Source organism: Scomber scombrus, chromosome 3 (assembly GCF_963691925.1).
Source record: "Scomber scombrus chromosome 3, fScoSco1.1, whole genome shotgun sequence".
NCBI lineage: Eukaryota > Metazoa > Chordata > Actinopteri > Scombriformes > Scombridae > Scomber > Scomber scombrus.
In genome coordinates, this window is record NC_084972.1 from 34,513,235 (window position 1) to 34,535,841 (window position 22,607).

The window sequence follows — 22,607 nt, forward strand, 5'->3', positions numbered from 1 at the left end:
CACCACCTCCTCCAGCTACTAACCTCACTGCTGATTGCTTCGCCTCACAACCTGTCTTCTCCAAACCTAGGCTCATCGTTCCATGGTTTTACCCCCCTCACTGAGAATGAGGTATCTAAACTAATAACATGTAGCCGTCCTACCACCTGTCCGCTAGATCCAATCCCATCTAACCTCCTTCAAGCTATTTCACCGACTGTCACCCCGGCAGTCACACATATCATTAATTCTTCCCTCATTTCTGGCTCCTTCCCCTCTGCTTTCAAAGTGGCTAGGGTCGCACCCCTGCTCAAAAAACCCTCACTTGATCCCACCTAAGTAAAAAACTATCGACCCCTCCTCTTTGCCATATACACCACCTCGCTGGGCCTAATCATCCGCTCGCATGGTTTTTCATACCACTGCTATGCGGCTGATACTCAACTCTGTCTTTCCAGCCTGACGACCCCACTGTCTCAACGCGGATCTCGGATTGTCTCGCTGACATATCCACTTGGATGAAGGACTATCATCTTCAACTAAACCTGGCGAAAACTGAAATGCTGGTCTTCCCGGCCAAACAGGATATTCATCACAACATCAATATTAAAATTGACTCTCTATCTCTTGTTCCTACCAAGGCTGCTAAGAATCTAGGTGTCATTATTGATGACCAACTGACATTCTCGGACCATGTTGCCGCCGTCTCCCGGTCGTGCCGCTTCGCCCTATTCAACATCCGAAAAGTCAGGCCGTACCTGACCCAATATGCCACTCAACTGCTGGTACAAACCTTGGTGATGGCCCGTCTCGACTACTGCAATGCTCTCTTAACAGGTTTGCCGGCCTGCGCGGTGAAGCCACTGCAGATGATATAGAATGCGGCGGTGCGACTGGTGTTCAACCAGCCAAAGAGGGCACACGTCACTCCGCTGCTTATCGAGCTCCACTTGTTACCTGTAGCTGCTCGCATCAAGTTCAAGTTTCTTATGCTTGCCTACAGAGTGATTGTTGGGAATGCTCCCACCTAATATGTTACCCCCCGGATGCTGCGTTCAAATGAACATCGCCTGGCTCTGCCGGCCGTACAACTACAGCAATCCAAGTTATTCTCATTTGCAGTTCCAAGTTGGTGGAACGAGCTGCCGAAAACCACCAGAGCAGGGGCCTCTGCTCTGGTGGTTGCGTTGCGTTGCAATGTAACTTGAATGTTATTCTCCCTTGTAAGTCGCTTTGGATAAAAGCGTCTGCTAAATAACTAAATGTAAATGTAACCAACAACATTCTTTTAACAATGGACAGGGGATAGAGCACAGTTTTCATTATTTTAGAATTAAGTGCAGCTTTCGACACAGTAGATCACACAATTTTAATTGATCATCTTAAAACTTGGGTGGGCATCAAGGACACTGCACTGATTGGTTTTATTCTTACCTTTTAGAAAGAACCTTTGTGGTCACTACAGGTAACTACACCTCCTCCACATCCCACATTAGCTGTGGTGTACCGCAAGGTTCTATTTTAGGGCCAATTTTATTTTCTATCTATATGCTCTCACTTGGCCAAATCATCATACGACACAACGTTTCTTTCCATTGCTACGCAGACGACACACAGATATACCTTCCCCTGAGATCTGGTGACCCAAGAAGCCTAGCTGCTGCTGTAGACTGTCTCCATGATGTCAACTGTTGGATGGCACAACATTCCTTCAACTTAACAACTCCAAAACAGAAATAATACTGTTCAATCCCCCAAATACAAAAAATCCCATCAGTCTTGGTCCCCTGTCTGCGAACGTCAAGCCCACTGCCAGAAATCTTGGAGTCCTGTTTGACCCAGAATTATGTTTCATTCCTCATATCACAAAAACTGTCCAGTCTAGTTGAGTAGTTATCTAACTATAACTATTTAGTACCAGTCAAAAGTTTGGACACACCTACTTATTCAAGTTTTTTCTTTATTTTCACAGTTTTCTACATGAATATAAAAGAGGAAATAAATGTTTTAGCACTTCATGCTGGTCAGTTCCACACCAGTCCCAACCAGACAGAAACCAGTATGAGTGTGCTGGTGATGGACTGAGGCTCTGCTGAGGTCTAATGCTGCCTGTGTCCTGCTGATAAGCTGCAGTCCAACTAACCTCTGGCAGGTCTGTGTGCCTCAGCCAATCAGGACTCAGAGCTCTAATGAGACAGCAGTTTAGTCTAAAGTGTCCTCTGATAAAACCAGTGAAACCTTTACCACTATAATGAAGCCATACATTGTTACTGGGATAGAGTTCACAGGGAGCCTTTTCTACAGTATCTATAATGATCCGTCATAGCTAGAAACAGGTGGGGGCGTGGTCCTCATGGTGGAGCAGCTGTGTCTTCTGTATCAAACATGCTTTATATTTGTGGACAGTGATATTTCTGCAGTATAGTAGATGAACTCTGGGTGTGCTCGCTGTCTGAGTGGAGTTCAGAGCTTCGTCCTTACTGTCTTTTTATTTAGCTCGTAGTAATCAGGATGAATTCTGGGAAATGAAGTTTGACTTTGTTTAGTTCAGTTTTCCTCTTCTCTTTCTTTCTCTCACTCATTTGTTCAACCAGGTGTAATATTTATTAGTGTGTTGGATGTGCAGACAGAGATAGTCTGATGACTTAGTCACTGCTGAAGATCATCATCATTTAGTTAAATGTTATTATTTATGAATCGGTGTGGTGTTCTCCTCAGGTTGTGATGAAACACTAGAATAATATAACAATGTTAAAAATAAGAATCAGAGAAAACTAAATGTAAAAAATAAAAACAGTTAAAACATAAATAGAAGTGAAATATGAACAAGTGTAAGTATGATATGTGCAGGACAGAGCAAAGGATTTGTTTCTTGTTATAACATAAGTTGATATGTTGCCATGACAACAAACTTCCATATGTCTGTATTAACCTGATTATTCTGCATGTAAACATACTGATTAATATGTGTTTTTGTTTTCCAGAGACAAAAGTCATCAAAGTGGACGAAGGAAGAGACGCCACTTTACCCTGTTCACTCAGCAGCAGACAGGACATTACCTCAGAGAAGTTTGAGTGGAAGAAAGATGGTCGTCAGGTGTTCCTGTATGATGCCGGCGATCATTCTGATAACGTTAATACAGGTCAAGATCAGCAGTTCAGAGGACGAGTCTCACATCTTCCAGATAAACTGAAGTCAGGCGACGCCTCCATAACCATCAGAAATACGAATGTGGCTGACACTGGAGAATACACCTGTGAATTTCCAGATCTTCAACCAGAACAAATGTTCCACATGAAGCTTGTTTTTGGTGAGTACTTTGATAAAACACTTATTTAGTGATGTGACTGGTTTAAGAGTCCCAGATGGACTCAAGTCAAATAGTCAGAAACACATCTGGCAGGGCCTCGTCCCCACAGCGCTGCAACCATGTATGGAGTGATTCCCTCTTTATCAAACATGCTGGATATTTGTGACACATTGCAGATTGTGTCACTGCGTCTGAGACATTTTGTCACTTTCCAAAACCTGTTAAATACGTCCAGCTTCATGCAGTGATTGTTCAGATGTGCGGAGGCAAGAAAGAGAAACTTCTCTCTCTAACTCCTGATTTTAACATCATGGATGTCTTGAAGGGGAGACGGTATGAATGTGTGCGCTGTTATCACCATTTAAAGGATGATCACGTCTCTCTATAACACCAGGCTTTACACTCAGTTCAGAGCAGATATAAACACTTTTACCTTTAGATGATACGTTGTAAGACCTATAGTAGTTCATTTCATGCATACTCCAGCCTTAATCCGTCTGGGACCGACACAAAGCAGTCGTGTGTGTGAAACCAGGATGTTTGTTAAAACTGAGACTGTGGTTTATTTTTTACTGTATTTGAACAGTTGTGATTGTACCAGTATTACCTTTCTGCCATGTTGATGTCATACAAACATACTAGTTGTTTTAACTTAAAATACAGAACAGCTGGAAACATCCCAGATGAGTCCTGATGTTGATGATGTCACAGATCTCTATATCTGCATGTATGTATGTTTGGCTCCACAGGTCTGAATATCATTTAAAAAACTGTAAATCTGTAATAAGGATGTGCATGAGCCCATTTTATCATGTTCAGTGAACCAGTGGATGGTCAGAGTGAATAAATGAATATTCACTGCATGCCCACATTCACAAGAGCTGAATAGATAATGCTTCAAAAAATAACTTTCAATATTCGTAACAAACAAAAAGCTTTAACTGCACCAACTTATATTAATTTAAATGATAATCAGCCTTCATTTCTTTACAGAAACACATTAATTAAAAGTAAAATTCTTCCAGGCTACAGACCTCTAATCCCTGCAAATGATTATTAGGTTATTAGGTTTTAATGACTCATCCCTAATCTGTAACCTCACTGTATTGGACTGACTAGGATTATTCTTCTATAAGTAAATGTATGTGAGACTAATTATCACTTTACATGGAGACATTTATACACCAACATCTTTACATCAGTGCACATTTAATAATATTGTTCTAGAAAAGTTTATAAAATCTTGTTACAATTTTAGAATTACAGATTAAATATTAAATATATGATATGTATTCTCTTTAATGTTAACTGGTCTCATCTCTGTGAATAATCCAGTATATTGGATCAGTGCATCTCTGATGATATCTTGGTTTGAACAGAACTGAGTCACCAATCATCTGTCTTTACTCACTGCAGTGAAGCTCTGAGATGACTAACATGTTTGCTGTAATGTGACTTTCTAACACTTCATTCACTGCTTCTGGAACAGCTGGTTGCTTCATTTCAAATCCAGCATTACACTGAATTCATGTGTAAATAAAACAACAAGCTTTCTCTTTGTGTTTCTCAGTACAGTAATCACACTGCTAGGTTTATTAATGAATGAGCAGCGCTATGCTGAAGTATTTGACACAAAATCATCCTAAAATGTTCTTATTAGAAATCTGTAGTCTGAGATCTCAGCAGTGTTTTCTGTTCCACTAAAGTAATAAAGAAAACTGATCAACTTATTGAATATTTAGATCAATGATCAGGAAAAGCTGATCACTGATTTCTGTGGAATCTTAAAGGATTTTAGGATGTAATTCAGATTCAGAAATCATGAAAATACCTGAAGACGATAAAAAAATGTTCCTGATCTACTCAACATTTTATAATATTATTGTGACAGTTAATCTGGTTTTTTTGTGCTAAACTTGCAGAATTTCAGCTGATCTGAGTGTTAGTCAGTGTCTCAAACCTGAATATGAGATCTGAGGATCATGACACAGTTTAATATTATTTTAATGTATTGATCAAACAGATTTCTGAAGCATTGGATCAGTTGTGTTAAAAATGGTTCACTGTTCATTTAATACAGTTAAAATAGCGACATCTGCAGAGCAGCTGTTGGTGTTGTATTTGCATGAATGGATCAAATCTGACTGTGATGAAACAGAATATATAAATATAAAACATAGTACAAAAAGTAAGGACATTTGTGTTTGGTAGATTATTTCTTTGTAGTAACAATGCTTCTTGGCAATAAATCTTATACTGTTGGAAAGCCTGTTTATTTCCCTTTTAAATGGAGCCACATTAGTAAGGAACATGCATTTGTGGGATGAGCAGCAGAGCTGAAATATGTGAAAAATGTGTCAAGGAAATATATAGTGTATAATCTGAATGACACATAAGATAAAATAGATTTTATTAATTCAGATGGTAAAACATAAACTACATTGTAGTTTTAAGTGAAATATAATAATGCTCTCCTTCCTCTGTGAGAAGATAAAATCTCCAGTTAAATGTTTGATCAGCTGCTGTCGGCTACTAAAGAAGAACTACGACACATTTGATGGTCAGTTTTTCATTCTGGCAGCTTGAGACTGTTGATCAAATGTTTCTCACTGACACAATGAAACTGTGATAACACAAAGGCTCAGACATGCTGCACAAGAAGCTATGATTCACATTTTGGAACAGTTTTTATATTTAGTGGAACAGAAAATACTGTCTACATCTCAGACAACACATGACACGATTTCATTTTCATTTTTGTGGTTCAAGAAACTTCAGAAATTGAAGGTTTGTCCAAACGTGTTGACTGTATGTGTCTCTGTCATGATATGAGTCAGAAATAGTGTTTGCAGTGGTGAGAAGTTACCAAATATTTAGTTTGATCAAACATTCCTGAGATGTGTAGTTAAGGCTGATGTGCTTTTCTATTTCACTGTTTCTCTGTTTTTCCTCCTCTGAAATATGATCATATACAAGCAGAGACAGGCTGAACAAAAACATCCCAGTATTACAGTTCATGTCTAATCCTCTAATTGTTCTTTACAACGTTTCTGTTATACTTTGTTCACAGATACATCTCCACAGCCATGTGTCAGGAGACTTAATCAAACAAAGGATGGGATGCAGCTGCAGTGTGAAGTTCGAGGAGCTTCTCCAAAACCTAAATTACACTGGGAGGACGGAGCTGGAAAAATCCTTCTTGCTGAAAAACCACAAGAGTCAGAAAGAGGAGGAATCTACAACGTCATCCTCCAAACTATTGTGACCAAGACCGGCATCTATTGCTGTGTTGCTACACAGGAGGAAATCGACCATCGGGCTCATGCTGACATACATGTGCATATCTCTGGTGAGATTCTTCCTGATTATATTTTAATATTGAAATGATTTCAATAGTTAACATGTTTTTAGTTGTGAATAAATGTCAGTGTGTGCTCAGACTGAACACACAGTCAATGAACTCAAAGAAACATTTTAAACTGAGTGAAAACTCAAAACATAAAAATCTCTAAATATTAATCAGATGAACATGTGTAAAAGAATCTGAAAACATTGACTCATAAACTGAATGTAAATGAGGTAAAGTGTATTAGTGTTGCAGAGCCTCATGCTGTATAACAGCAGACTGTATGGCTCTGCTCTCATTGTGCTTCAGTAGCTGTAGAGTCGACCCACCAGCCAGAAGCATCTGTTGCTTTAAATCTTCACATTACTGGACAGTAGTTGTGTAAGTCTGTGTTAGTGAGCTAGTGCTACTTAATGTCTCAGTCTGCTCAGTGAAACATAAAGTTTATCAGTAGTAGCCATGACAACAACTATCATAAAGTGAAGATGTGCTCCCAAGAGTGAATCCAGAGTCCATCACAGACTTGTACTTGTGAGCCTCGGCTCAGGATGTAGAAAACCTGGACTATGGACAGATTTCCACACATGTGCAGATCTCAGGTACGGCAGGAGTGTAGCAAAGGTCAGCTGTAAAAAGCCTAAAGTGGAGTGACAGGACAGTGATTGAAACATCCTTCCTACTGAGGATCAACACGTGTCAGAAACAGCAGGATGCTACAACAACATGAGCCTCCTCACTACTGTGACCAAAAGCAACCTCTGAGCTGTGGAGCCCAGCAGGAGGAAACTGCTCAGAAGATGGATGCTAATATCACTGTGGCTGCTGAGAGTCATCTCACTGCTGTTTGAACCTGTCAATCATTGGAGATTTTAGGAGCATGCACACCTTTAGTTGTTCTCTTTGTGTAGGTTATGATGTCTGAACATGATGGACACTTTGATTCTGACTGTTACTTTACCTTTTTATCTGTTTCAGGGCTCACAGCTGGGCAGATTGCTCTTATAGTTATCATTGTTGTTGGTGTTGTTGGTCTTGTTTTTGCTGTGTACATACGGAGGTATCACATCATAAGCCTTTTTATTAAAGGTGAGTTTAACTAATATTTTGTATCCATGTAATCATAATGAGCAGACAACAGATTCTTTAGAAATGTTTGTAATATAATATTTTCTTTATAAATATATCATGTTTATTTTTTAACATTTGTTTTCTGTTGGCTTTCATACAAAATCCACCAAGTCTACATTCATCTATTATTGAATACATTAAAATAAATATAGCATATACATAAATCTAGTTTTATATCATTCAGCTTCATGTTTTTCATCTGAATCAGTTCATACATTTTAAATAGACAGCTTTTTGTTTCAGGTCAGTTCATCATTTAAGTGATATTTTATTTCATTATAAGGACAAAGAAAGCAAAACTTAACACTGTAAGAAGATAATTATAGCTTGTGTTTTAATTCAATCATATCAGTTGGACACAATGCAGTTAATGTTTATTAACTGAAGAACTTGTGTTTCTAAAGTTCAGATTTTCTGTAATATAATTATATTTTCTCTCCTGCTGTTGGAGGTGATAACACAAAGGCTCAGACATGCTGCACAAGAAGCTATGATTCACATTTTAAAACAGTTTTTATATTACTTTATTACATCTCAGACAACAAATTACATGATTTCATTTTTATTTTTGTGGTTCAAGAAACTTCAGAAATTGAAGGTTTGTCCAAACGTGTTGACTGTATGTGTCTCTGTCATGATATGAGTCAGAAATAGTGTTTGCAGTGGTGAGAAGTTACCAAATATTTAGTTTGATCAAACATTCCTGAGATGTGTAGTTAAGGCTGATGTGCTTTTCTATTTCACTGTTTCTCTGTTTTTCCTCCTCTGAAATATGATCATATACAAGCAGAGACAGGCTGAACAAAAACATCCCAGTATTACAGTTCATGTCTAATCCTCTAATTGTTCTTTACAACTTATTCTTTTATACTTTGTTCACAGTTGAAGCAAAGCCGTCTGTCAGGATAGTTGAGCAAACAGATAAAAGTGCACTGCTGCAGTGTGAAGTTCGAGGAGCTTTTCCAAAACCTGAATTACACTGGGAGGACGGAGATGGAAACATCCTTCCTGCTGAAGAACCACAGGAGTCAGAAAGAGGAGGACACTACGACATCATCCTCATAACTACTGTGACCAAGACCGACCGCTATCGCTGTGTTGCTACACAGAAGGAAATCAACCATCAGGCTCATGCTGACATACATGTGCATATCTCTGGTGAGATTTTTACAAATTATATTTTAATATTGAAATGATTTTAATAGTTAACATGTTTTAGTTGTGAATAAATGAAAGTTGAAAACATTTTAAACTGAGTGAAAACTTCACACTGACACTGAAGTTCTGTGACTCCACACACACACACACTCACACGCGCACACACACACACTCACACACACACACACAGATTAAAATTGACAGAAATTGATGTGATTAACTTGAAGTTAAACTGTATTTTAAAGAAGTTACAGCAATGATCTTCTGGGATGGCTGGTAATTTAATGAGATGAGCGACTGATCTCTGGTACACTTTATCCGTCACCTGTTGTTAGCTGATTGAATACGGCCATCCGCACTGACGTGGACATCCTTCACCTTGCCGACTGGCCAAAGGGCTCTGGGTAGGTGATAATGAACGATCATGACCACAGTGCCAGGTGTGATGTTCTCAGTGTCACCTTGCCACTTCTGGCGGGGCTGCAACGTAGGGAGATACCTCTTGATGAAGTGACTCCAAAACTGATCTGCAAGTACCTGGCTATGCCTCCATCTCCGTTTGCTTAGTACTTCAGACGCTGGGTAGATGACCTGAGGTAATGAGGTGTCCGGCTGCCCCATCAGAAGGTAGTTCGGGTTGACGGGGTCTTTGTCGGCGACATCTGAGGAAACATAGCCCAGTGGCTTGGCGTTCAAGATGCCCTCTACTTCGATCAGCACAGTCCTCAGTACTTCTTCGGTGAGTGTTTGGGAACCAACTGTGACTTTGAGAGCAGTTTTAACTGAGCGCACCTCACGTTCCCAGGCTCCACCGAAATGTGGTGAGTTGGGGGGGTTGTAGCGGAACTGGATCTTCTGCTTGGCTAACTCCATCTGCAGAGTTGGGCTCATGGCAGCGAAGCTCTCCTGTTGCTCTCTGTCTCTGCCACGGAAATTTTTCCCTTGATCTGACAAAATTTGAAAAGGAGTGCCACGCCTGGCTACAAAGCTTCTGAGAGCCATCAGGAATGAATCACTATCCATGGAGTAGAGAAGGTCGAAATGTACACAGCGGGTCGTCAAGCACTTGAGTATCACAACCCATCTCTTCTCATTGCTTCATCCACGCTTTACCAGGAATGGCCCAAAACAATCTACACCAGTAGAATAAAAGGCTGGTCTCAAGAGGCGGAGCCGTGATGGGGGCAGATCTGCCATTTTTGGTAGGGCCAGCAGTGGTGAGGCCACAAAACTTAGGCTTGCGGAACTCTTCTGTGGCCACTGACCCATACGCAACCTCTGACGCGTCACAAAATATGTGAAGCTCACTTCCATCCAGGTTAGGAGTTGTGTAGCACCATTGTAGCTTGATCTGTGTTAGGGGCTGTAGTTCCCCCTCCCAGGTATTCCAGGCTTGCAGCAGATCAGAGGGCAGCAGGGGATCGTCCCATTCTCGTTCCTTTGCCCAGAGGCATTGGACTAAGACTTTGGCCCTTGTGGTAAAGGGGAGTATGTATCCAATGGGATCATACTGACTTGCGAGAGTGCGATAGATGTTGCGCATCGTCACATCTTGGAGGGGAGACGATCGGTGCTGGTACTGAAGAGTGTCTGGTGAACAATGCCAGCTTAATCCAAGGGCATGTTCTTGGGGATCTGCTTGGGACTTGGGAAATCCACAACTCTGCGCTCTCTGATTTTGCCTCGGCAGGAAGATGGCTAACCACTGAAGCAACATTGCTCGCCCACTGCCTTATTTCGAACCCTAGCTTCCTCTGGGGAGGATGTGCTCAGCAGGCAGTTATCAAAATAAAAGTGTTTCTGCACGGCCTGACGAACACAGCCCTCTGGTGCACTGTGGTAGAGCATGTGCCTCTGTAGGGCAAAGGTAGCGCAGCAGGGACTGCATGTGGTTCCGAATGGGAGGACACGCCATTCATAAACCTCAGGTGGCTTCTCAGACTGGAGATCTCACCACAAGAACCGCAATAGGGGTTGGTCACTGGGGAGGAGGCGTACCTGGTGGAACATCTGTTTTATGTCCCCACTGATGGCCACAGGGTGTTCCCTAAAACGAACAAGGACCCCTAAGAGTGAGGATCCCAGGGTAGGTCCAGGCAGCAGGTAATTGGCCCTTATAGCTGAAAGAGCAGTTGAATACAATTCTGTACTTGCCATGGTGAGATACAATGTGGTGGGGCACATACCATGATTCACTCGAATGCTCGACTTCTTGAGGAGTGAGCTTCGTGGCATAACCAGCTCTTTCCAGTTTATCAATCTCCTGCTTGTAAGTGATGGCCAGTGGAGGGTCCTTGGCAAACCGACGTTCTGTGCTCCGGAGGTATGACATCGCGGTTTCCTTGGGTGCCTGTAGCCTGGGCATATCCTTGGCTCTAAGGAGTGGTGTCGCGTAGCGATGTACGCCATTTATCTCCACCCTAACCATGCTTCCGTCTAGCATGTCGACTGCTTCCTGATCCTGTTTTGACCTCGTTACCACCTTCTCACTATGAAAGGGCAGGGTGTCCAAGTGCCATAACCTCTCTACTTGGTGGTACAGATCTGTCTTTGGGGAAGCAGAGGTGAACAGGCACTGAGAGGCTGACAGTTGATCCTGCAGGTTTTTTGAAGGCCCTTGCAAGGTCCCACCTAGGCAAGTTTTAACTGCAGCTGGCCCTCTTGGTGGGCCTAGCCAAACTGGCTCAATGGGAACAATTAGCTCTGGGTGGTCTGAGCCGATGAGCAGTGTGGGGTGGACTTTGTAGTGGGAAGGTATTGACAGACCTTCTAGGTGTCTGCTGCAAAGCTGACAGTGCGTATGTATACTTTGCTAGGCCAAGGTGGTTGGCGGTGAAGGCATCTTGGATAGGAAATTTCTTGTGTGGCTTTGTCAGCTGGAGAGATAGAGAAAGAGACGGAGGCTCCATGCACTGTCTTGATGTCTTGGTGCACTGTCTGCAGTTTCAGAGCCTCAGTCGTTCCTCGCAGTCCCAGATGCTGTGCGGTGCTGGAGAGCAGGATGGTGCGCTTTGAGCCATCATCAAGAATAGCATGCGTCTCGAATGCTCTATTCTCTTGATGAAGGGTAACCTTGACAACCTTGAGGAAGACCTTTCCACCACAGCGTGACTGGTACAGGTACAGAGTCTCGGAGTTAGAGGTGCAGAAGGTGGCACTCTCTGAGGGACTGTCCACGGGCTCTGCCGGACTCCGCTGATTTACATCATGGAGAGAGGACAAGTGCTTTCCTTTGCAGAGGTGGCAAGGCTTCTTTAAGTCACAGTCTCTAGCTAGGTGTGATCGGGCACACCTCCAGCATCGCTTGTTCTCTTTAATCCAACTGACAGCCAGATCTCTGGTAAGGGCAGCAAAGTCTGTGCACTGACTCAGGTAATGGGCGCTGTCGCAATAGGGGCAGTGAATTTTACCTTTGCCGTCTCAACGATCTGCTGCATAAGGTTTTCAGAGGGGCTTGACGGGCCTGGGCTGTCATACAAGGATGGGAGGCTGCTTGACCGTCATATTTCATGCCGGAGAAAAACGCCATAACAGTTGTAGCTGCCACCAGGGGAACCGAAAGGAGGTGGAAAGTTAGGACTCTAAGGGCCCGTGACTGACAGGGGCCCTAAAATATATTAATTAAACTAATAAACTAAATATTTATTAAACTAAAGCTTCATTTTTCTTGTTTCTGGCTAAATGGAACCACCCAAAGCCTCTGTACTGCCCAAACACCTTCTCTATTGACATGAAATGGTTCAGTCCTGTCTCCAAACCAGGCAGCACTGCTAGCAGTGAGTTGTGAGTGAGGAGGAGCTACAAGAGCAAAATGTCCCAACAGCTTCATCAAATAAAATCAGGGCTCCAAATTAAAACAAAGAAAAGAAAGACAAGAGAAAAGTGAGAGGGCCACAATATGTCAGCCAATGGGCCAGATGCAAGAACCACTCGTACGCACAGATTCGTTCTTAAACCATGCGTACAAGTGATTTACGAGGATTTGCCGCATTCACCAATGTTCTCGTATTTTGGATTTTTTCTTAGGTAATAACAAAATTTACGAGTGGTTCAGACCTGTCGTACCTGGATGGTACCATGGATTTCATATACTATAAGCAAGATATGATAATCACTTATGATAAACACATAACACCTCCACACGGGTATCAAGACCAATCAACACTGTATGATACAATCTAGCCAAGCACGATACGGTAGCTATACTCTTTACTCTACAGAGTGATGTAACCTACTGTAGTTTATCAGCACAAAAGACACAGAGAGGTCGAGCTGTTGAACTGTTACCCTCATCTCCAACTTCTTCTGCCGACTTGCCCTGCGTTGTCATCCCGGGTGTTAGCAGGTCTGTGCTGACAGCAGTCCGGCAGCAGGTGTAACATCAGCAGTTGAGCTTCAGAATCAACTGGATTGGATTTTCTTTTTAACATCACTGTATGCTGATTACCACTTAACAGAGAAATGAATAATGTCGATCCGCAGGCTGAGCGATTATTATATTGTCAGTATTTTAGAGACCCCTGAGTAATGGGTGTGAACTACAGGGGATGTAATGAGCAAGTGTATACTATGTCCCGTTCATTAAATTGCACTTCTGAATCCATAATCATGATGACATTACTCTGTTTGTAAAATTATTAGGCTATTTAGTATTAAGAAGTAGGCTATTTAACAATTTAGGTAAATATATCAGTCATTTAAATTGACAATTGAAACTATGATATAATGCAAGCGTACAATATAAATACTAGCGGCAGAAACTACAACGTGACTTGTCCACAGCTACTTTTCCACAATATAAACTGACTATTTATTAATAACTGTTATTCATTTAATTGAAATATTGCTTATGGCTGATGACATCCCCTGGCATAATTCATGTTCAGTGACTTTTGTTTTTATTTCTGTAATGCTGCGCGCAACAGCTGAGACAGCGTTCACAGCACGGTTCATTTTTCCTCATTCTTTGTCTTTCTCAGGACCTTTAATTCCACCACTTACACACTAAATAATAATATGTGTTTCTGTTGATCTATTTCTGAGAGCTGGAGAACATTCTACGAGCCCATAGAGGTCGGCTGCAGAGGCTTTGCAGGACGTTCACTCTGCAAAGTCCTCTCTCAATTGGGCGTGACAGGAGCAGCCAAAAAGAGGGCCATTAAATCCGCAAGCGAAGCCGCAGAGAAAGCTACAAGGTGGCTTTGGATAAAGAGGGCTGATCCGTGGGTCGCTGCTGGGACACAGGTTGGGGCTTGATCAACCCACGGCCGGGTCACCTGGGCGAGGGTGTATGTTGTGAGACCCGAAACACCTGCTGACCCCAGGTTACAACACTGATGATGCGTCCCAGCGCATCCAGGTGATGTTTCTTGTAAACCTGAGAGCGGGACCCCAGTCTGAGAGCTCCTAAAGTTCTTATTCTTGGTCTTTAGTGCCATTTTCATGAATGGAGCTTCTCCACAACCTGCCGGTCGTCTGACCGTATATGGTATTTTGGGGGCGTCATTCATGTTAATTTACTATTCTCTGGAACGCGCGTTCATTTAGAACAGGTGGGATTCATCATGTTTACGAAGGTCATTTACGACTGTTTCCTGGTGATACGAGTGTTTGGTGAATCCGACGTGGCTAACTCGTAAATTCCACCTCACGAAAAAAGTTTTCGAGATTTAGGAAGAAAAATACGAACATATTCTGGCATCTGGCCCAATGTTTCTTAAAGGTGGGTTTAGTCCATGAGTGGAAATGAACCTGTTAGTTAAACTTAGTCCACAGTGAAACATTAATGTAACATTTGCTCCCCAAATATTAGTTACTGCTAATATCTTCACAGAAGATTCAGAGTGTTTGCATTTCTCTCCTCTTTTATGTGACATTTAATCAATGCAGGTCAACTTTTAGCAGATATTCATACTAACTCAGTTCTTCCTTCTCCTGCTGCCAGGAACAACAGACCCGACCCCCCCTAGTAATGGAACAGCCCAAGACCGAAATGAAGGAAGTGAGCAACATTGTGTTGAATGAGATGTTACTTGGTGTAACTGAAGGAGGTCTGTGGGAATTTCTTATTTCTTCTTATTATGAAAACAACATTTATTAAATCCTTTTCTGTGATAGAAAATTGTTTGTATACTTCATTAAAAATATATACGGCTGATTTTGTTTATCATATCATTATATTGATAGAATTTTCCATTTAAGAATATTAAAATTAAAATTACATTTTAGACTGTAAAAGCTGTGTAGCAGTTTTTTAATGTAATAAGCCAACAACATAATAAAAGTACTGAACCAATAATGTAATAACTTTTTAGCCAATAACCTATTAAGTTATTACTTTACTGGCCTGGTAAAATATATCCAATAAATAAAGCTTAAATAAAGTGATATTAGTATATTATTATGTTAATGGCCTCCAGTTATTACATTTGTGAAGGATTATTTTTTACCAGGCCAATAACATAATAACCAACTTATTACGTGATTGGCTGCTACAAGTTGGCCTTCAGCACATTATTTATAGAGGATGTCAGTCTTAATCAGTGAATACCACTGTTTGCAGAATGTTGCATTAATGTCTGCACAGTGTTATATTTTCATAGTTCAGTAAATATTGTACAGTTAGTATTGGACTACAAGAGAGCTGCAAACCTTCACAGGTAGAGCTGTGGTTTACTGCAATGGTGCATGGTTGATGTGATCTGTGTGTGGTAGTGGGGCCCAATGTGATATCTTTACATGGGGCCCGATGTGATGTCTTTACATGGGGCACAAAATCCCTGGCTGCGCCCCCGTGGACACAATGTAGTTCATGTGTTTATTAACTGAAGAACATGTTTTCTCTCCTGCAGACGGAGGTGATGTTGATGACACCGGTTCACCACTCATGACTGCAGATTCTCGAGTCTAACAACGTGCCTTGAAGTTGACTGCTGAGGTGTGTGTGCTCTTGTATCTTTTGATTTTTTTGAGGATCAGTTTGAGTTTTAGACCAAAACAGTGAAAACATTTTTGGAACAGTTGGAGCATTTTGTCCTCATTTATCCAAAGGCTGGTTTTTAAGTTGAGGTCTGGGGCCTGTTTCAGGAAGCAAGTTTTAAAAGGACATTTATCGTCAGTGTCGTATGTTGTATGTGCAAGCAAATGTATTGTCACGTAAATTCAGTTGTTGCACTGATGGAGTGAAGCTGACTCTGTTTAAAGCTTATTGTTCTCCTTTGTACACTGCACATCTGTGGTTGAACTATAAAAAAATCGAGCCTTCAGAGACTACAAGTGGCTTTTAATGACGCACTGAGATTAGTGTTAAAAAGGCCCAGATGGACCAGCGCTACTGAAATGTTTGTGACTGCTCGAATAAACACTCTGTAATCTGTTTTGAGAAACTTAATGTATATGTTTATTTGCTGGTTGAATGATTCTGAAAATGAAATTGTTTTGGTACTGGTAAATATTGTGTAGAGTGCAACACGCTGCACGTCTCAGCTTTGGGAGCACTGGTATAAGTGTCTTTTAAAAATAGGTCACTAGGGTGTTTTTTATTGTGTTTTTAATTTTTTTATCTTTTATATTTTGTTTTTAAAAAGAAAGACTTTTTATGGACCTAAGTCTGGAATACAGTACATCTATCTATCTAAGCAGTATCTTTATACTAATGCTAAATGCATCGTGTACCTGAAACTTTCACTTTCTGTACCACTAACAGTTATTGAGCCATTATGTGCTTTTTAAATAAAATATTTCTGTTACAGTAATTGGTCTTTGTGTTTGTGAAATAGAGATGAGGCTTATATAAAACATGTATTAATAACAATCTGAAACATGTTGATTTTAAACGTATTTATGTGTGTTATGTGTAGTTGTAAAAAGTCTCATTTTAAATCAAATCTGGAAGATGTAAATAATGAGCTTCATGTCTGTAAGAGGACGAAGCTCCATCCTGGCCTCCTCTTCCTCTTCTAGAAGCTTTTTAACTGCTCCTTAATCTGCCTCTCTGTGTGTCGAGCCTGGACCTTCATGTGTTTTGCTGCTAATATATGTATATGATTGCTGGCATACACAATTCTGGCTTTATTTTCCTGTCAAAAAAACTGCAGCAATCCAGGAGTTTAGTCAACGATCTTTAATAACGTCCCACAGGAGTAAAGGCAGATGGGTACATAAATTCTATGTCCAATATGAATAACCAGTCATTCAGTCATTCTTAAGTTGTGGTTATCTGAAGGAAATTACATTAAAAGAATCAATATTATTAGTTCAAATGGTTTGAATAAACAAAGAAATAATGACAATAACAACTCTGCTGCTGTAAACAATTCAGCATGCTATGCTCCAAATGTCCACAAGAGGTCTCTCTCGACCACAATTAAAGATCGACAGCCCAAATGGTATACAGTCATCAATAGCAGCATGAAAATAAAATATAAGGAACCCTTTTACACTACCAACTAGTCATATCAAATTAATTATGACAAATCTATGCAAAATTACATTCAAAATAAAGAATATAAGTGCTGCTAATAAACTGGTGGCCAGGGTAATAACAGATCCAACCCTGGCTAGATTCACTGTGGGTAAAAACCTGGTAAAGCAAAGGGAAAAGACAGACGAGGAAGAGGGAGGAAGAGTTGTAACGAAGATAGATGATTTGGCTGTGATAGTTATGTTTGTTATCAATAATAATAACATGTTATTTGTATTTTTGAATTATAGTATATTAAGATATGTGACTTTTTAAAATGTCACAGATCAATCATGTATCTTTGTAATTTAGTTAATTTAATTTGCATCGTTGTTGGTTCATTCATGAGTTAAGTGTTGTATAAATTCCGCCACCAGATGGTACTGTAGAGTCAGAAACGAGTTGTGAAAGTGTCAAGAGAAGAAGAACACTCATTCAGCGTTTTACACAGTATGAGAGTAATAGCTGAAAAGGTTTAGTTTCTGTTGATAAAGTCCAGGTGCATCAAATCAATCAATCAGTGAATCAGTCAGTCAGGACTGCTCTGTGGTGCGTTCAGGGGCCTGGCTCTGAGTTTCTTTAACAGGTTGAAAGTGTAAAATAAAAAACTCAGAAGGTGTTTTGACGTTTAACGCTTTATTTTTAAGGATGTGCGCTGGTGTCGTGTTGCTGCTTCCGGATAAAACCGAAATATTTCGGGTCCGTTCAGTCAGCAGTCGGAAGGTTTTGATCAGTAACGTTAAAGTGACTTTGAATCTCCAGCCGTCATCGATAACTATGGAGCTTCTTCTTCTGGTGTTTTTCTGTCTCCTGACTGGCTCTGAAGTAACGTTTGGTGCTGAAAACGGTAAGAAAACTATTTATTTATACTGATGATCAAACTGAATTATAAAGATATGGAGTTTTTATCTCGTAATTTTGACTTACTCATCTTTACAGAGTTGTCAACTAGTGAAAAGTACTGGTTAAAATATAATCTTTAAATCATAACTCTGCTGAGTGATTTGAAGTCATTTTGAGACAGAAAACATTTTCAGTCCCAAATGTCTTTATTGCATACATAAGCCAGACATAAATCATGTTTTACTACAGTCTATTTAACAAAGATATCAGACATAACAAACACACAAACATAAAAATAACATTATTGACTGTAATCACATTAATATCATGCCTGATTACACAATAAACAGCAAACACGGTTATGGCCGCAAATTCTGTTAAATAAACCTAATCGTCTCTCACATAAATACCATCACTGTTATCTCGGACATACAGTTAGTTAGTGTATTTGTTGGTAATGTCTGTTTGATCCAGATGAAAACAGCTGTAGAGGCTTTAACAGGCTGCGCGCGCTCACGTGGACAGAAATCCCTTTTTGGGAGAGTAGGAACGTGCAGGGCGGGGTCTGTTTCCTGCTGTTATTTCTGAGAAACTGCATATCAAACATGTGTGATCACATCATCATCTATTGTGTAACTTTATGCTGATATTTCTCATCAGATATAAAATCACAGAAAGTAGTTTGACGTTGTTTGCTCTCACTTCCTCCTTTCACGTGCGCTCAGAACTTCATCTTTCAAATGTCAAATTGAAAGATGTTAATAGCTGTGACTCAGAGAAGGATGTGCAAGGATGTTATTATTTATTAATGGGTGTGTTGTTCTCCTCAGGTTGTGATAAAACACTAGAATAATATAATAATGTGAAAAATAAGAATCAGAGAAAACTAAAAAGAAAAAAAAAAGATAAAACATAAATAGATGTAAAAAAGTGAAATATGAACAAGTGTAAGTATGATATGTGCAGGACAGAGCAAAGGATTTGTTGAAGAAAATGTGCCAGATGACAAGTGACAAGAAAAGTTTCTTGTTATAACATAAATTGATATGTTGCTATGACAACAAACTTCCATATGTCTGTCTTAACCTGATTATTATGCATGTAAACATACTGATTAATATGTGTTTTTGTTTTCCATGGACAACAGTCATCATAGTGGACGAAGGAAGGTACGCCATCTTACCCTTTTCACTCAACGAAAAGGACGACATTACTAACAAGAAGTTTGAGTGGAAGAAAGATGGTCGTCAGGTGTTCCTGTATGATGACGGCGATCATTCCAATATCGTCAATACAGGTCAAGATCAGCAGTTCAAAGGACGAGTCTCACATTTTTCAAATAAACTGAAGTCAGGCAACGCCTCCATAATCATCAGAAATACGATGGTGGCTGACAGTGGAGACTACACCTGTGAACTGACAAATCTTAATTTAAGTCAAACGTTCCAGATGAAGCTTGATGTTCTTGGTGAGTACTTTGATAAAACACTTATTTAGTGATGTGACTGGTTTAAGAGTCCCAGATGGACTCAAGTCAAATAGTCAGAAACACATCTGGCAGGGCCTCGTACCCACAGCGCTGCAACCATGTATGGAGTGATTCCCTCTTTATCAAACATGCTGGATATTTGTGACACATTGAAGATTGTGATACATTTTGTCACTTTCCAAAACCTGTTAAATACGTCCAGCTTCATGCAGTGATTGTTCAGGTGTGTGGAGAATCAGTTTAATTGTTCCTGACTAGCTGTAGCTCACATTTCAGTTGTTCAGTGTTTCATACAAAATAAATATGAAGTACAAAAACACCCAGCAGGAATTTAAAGGAGTAAAATGAGGTGAAAATTAGATTTGCATTCAATTTGAACACTTCTTCGGGGCACAGATCATTGATTGTTCTCTGCAGACTCATCACTGATGTACATGAAGTAAAACACTTGAGTCCCTCTGTGGAAGCAGAGCTTTTCCTTCCTGATGGAGGTGCAAAGTTAGTCAATCATCAGTGTCTCTTTATGAAAACATGTTTGTGGTGCTCAGGAGCTGATTAAATAAACCTCTTATGTATCAAATTTGATGCTGAATTTACATGTTTGTTAACAACCTGATCCTGAGGAAAGGAACAAGAACTCCACTCAGAGAGATTTAAAGCTTGAAAACATTAAAATAATTATTAATAAATTATAAACATTTTCATGATACATGTAAAATAAAGGTAATGACCAAGAATACACATTCACATCCCTCCTGAGTGGAATCATTTATCCACTAGTAACATTTACATATTGGCTTTTTAATTAATAATTCAGTTTGAACCTCTTTACTCTCTTTATTATATTTGTGTTTATATGCTTACTGGAAATACTGTTTGCACTAATCTAAATATATCTACAAGCAGAGAAAAGAACGCCTCAATATTACATTTAATTGTCCCTTTCAAAGATTATACCAAGGCTTTAATTTAAAGCAATATTAGAATAAGTGGAGTCTGGAGATAAATGATAAGCTGCAGTTGATGGTAGATTTTAGATCGGATGGTTACAGAGGTAACCGTGGTTCTATGAATGAAGGTCAACATGGGTCACTCTCTCCGAGGGTGAGCTGTTTCAGGAGACAATGTAGCAGATTAACACCTCCGCCCCGTGGGCGCAATAAGGGCCTATTAATACAGCTGTGCGATCAGCTGCCCACTCTCTTTTTCTCGACTGAGGCCCGAACTAGCCTTCTGAATGACAGTGCAAGCTGGCGTGTTGACCTTCATTCATAGAACCACGGTTACCTCTGTAACCACCCTATCTATTTCATATCTGGTCAACACGCTACCATATGGGTCAACAGTATAGCAAATATGGTCAGGCAGAAGGTGTAATGAGGCAAAAAACAGTCAGGACAACCAGTTCACAGATCAGATCACATTTTAATGAAGAAAATTAATCTCCAGGTTCGTGGCACAATAGTCAAAGGCCGATGAAGGCCACCTGCTGTGAAAGAAAATACTTTCCACTGAAAAGGACAGAGGTCCCCATGACAGAACATCCTTAATAAACCAACATAACCACTGGGTGAACACCAACCCTGAAGCCATGGTCCAGCATGGCAGGGACCACAAATCTCACAGGCCTGCTTGCAGAACAGCAGAGGCTATGGATGAAGCAACATTTAGCCTGTAGAACCATGCAAAGGTCCCAGAAGAGGCCCAACCAGCCGCTGCACAAATGTCCTCCAAGGGAGCCCCCTTGAAGAGCTCCCAAGAGGTAGCCATGCCTCTGGTGGAGTGGGCTACCACCCCCCTAGGTGGAGAGACCCCAGCACTATCATAGGCCAGAGCTATGGCCTGGACAATCAAGCGGGCCAAACGCTGTTTGGATAGAGCTTGGCCCACCTTAGCACCCCCATAACGGACAAAGAGCTGATCAGTCTGTCTAACGGGGTTTGTACGGGTGATGTACACCCTCAGGGACAGGACTGGACAGACCAAGTGTAACCGGGCCACCTCCACAGATGCCTGGGGTGGAGGATGGAAGGGCTCCAGGACCAAGGGCCTTAAAACAAAAGACAGAGGGAGCACCTTAGGTAAGAAGGCTGGATTTGGCAGGAGAGAGATGGCAGAGCCCTCTTCTCCCAACCTCAAACAAGATGGATACACAGACAGGGAGTGCAGTTCAGAGACCCGCTTTGCTGAGGCCAGGGCAAGAAGAAAAAACATCTTGAGGGAAAGAAGCTCCAGCCCCAAACTGGTCAAAGGCTCGAAACAGGCTCCGACATAGCCTGCAACACCACCTGCAAATCCCATGATGGGACCATGTGGGACCATGGTGGCCGGATACACCTAGCCCCTCTCAAAAAATGGCTAATAAGGGGCTGCGAGCCCATTGTCCTACCCTCAATATGGATGTGACGGTCAGATACGGCCGGCACATAGCCCCTTAAGGTGGATTCTGTAAATCCTTTCTCCAACGGTGACTGCAAAAATAAGAGAACCGCCTGTGTCCCACAAGAGACACCCAGCCCTTCTCTGCACACCACTGGCAAAACCGTTTCCATCTGCCAGCATAAAGCACCCTGGTAGAGGGAGCTCTGGCTGCCTGCAGGGTAACCATAACAGCAGGACTCAAGCTGCTTAGCGGCTCCCATCTAGAGGCCAGACATGCAGCCTGTAAATCCCTGGATTCTGGTGCCAGAGATGTCCTTGAGCCTGTGACAGCATGTCCGGCCTGACTGGGAGGCACCATGGGGTTCCTGCCAGCAGCCTCTGTAAAGTTTCCATCCATGGTTGATGTGGCCAATCTGGGGCCACAAGCAGAACCCTGGCCTCCATCATCCCCACCCTGGCCAGAACGGCTGGTACTGAGGGGAAAGGGAGGAAATGCATACAACAGGCCCT

At 41.2% G+C, this 22,607-nt stretch overlaps 1 protein-coding gene across 1 annotated transcript in view; it reads left to right on the forward strand.

Moving 5' to 3' along the window:
- The window catches only part of LOC133978030 (uncharacterized), a 46,320-nt gene extending 29,699 nt beyond the window's left edge, over nt 1-16,621 (forward strand). The window contains exons 5-8 of the mRNA XM_062416354.1: nt 7,612-7,722; nt 8,647-8,922; nt 14,867-14,972; nt 15,774-16,621. Coding sequence (XP_062272338.1) covers nt 7,612-7,722; nt 8,647-8,922; nt 14,867-14,946 — 467 coding nt within the window. The 3' untranslated portion in view covers nt 14,947-14,972; nt 15,774-16,621. The remainder of the gene's footprint in view (nt 1-7,611; nt 7,723-8,646; nt 8,923-14,866; nt 14,973-15,773) is intronic.
- The last annotated feature ends 5,986 nt before the right edge of the window (nt 16,622-22,607 follow it).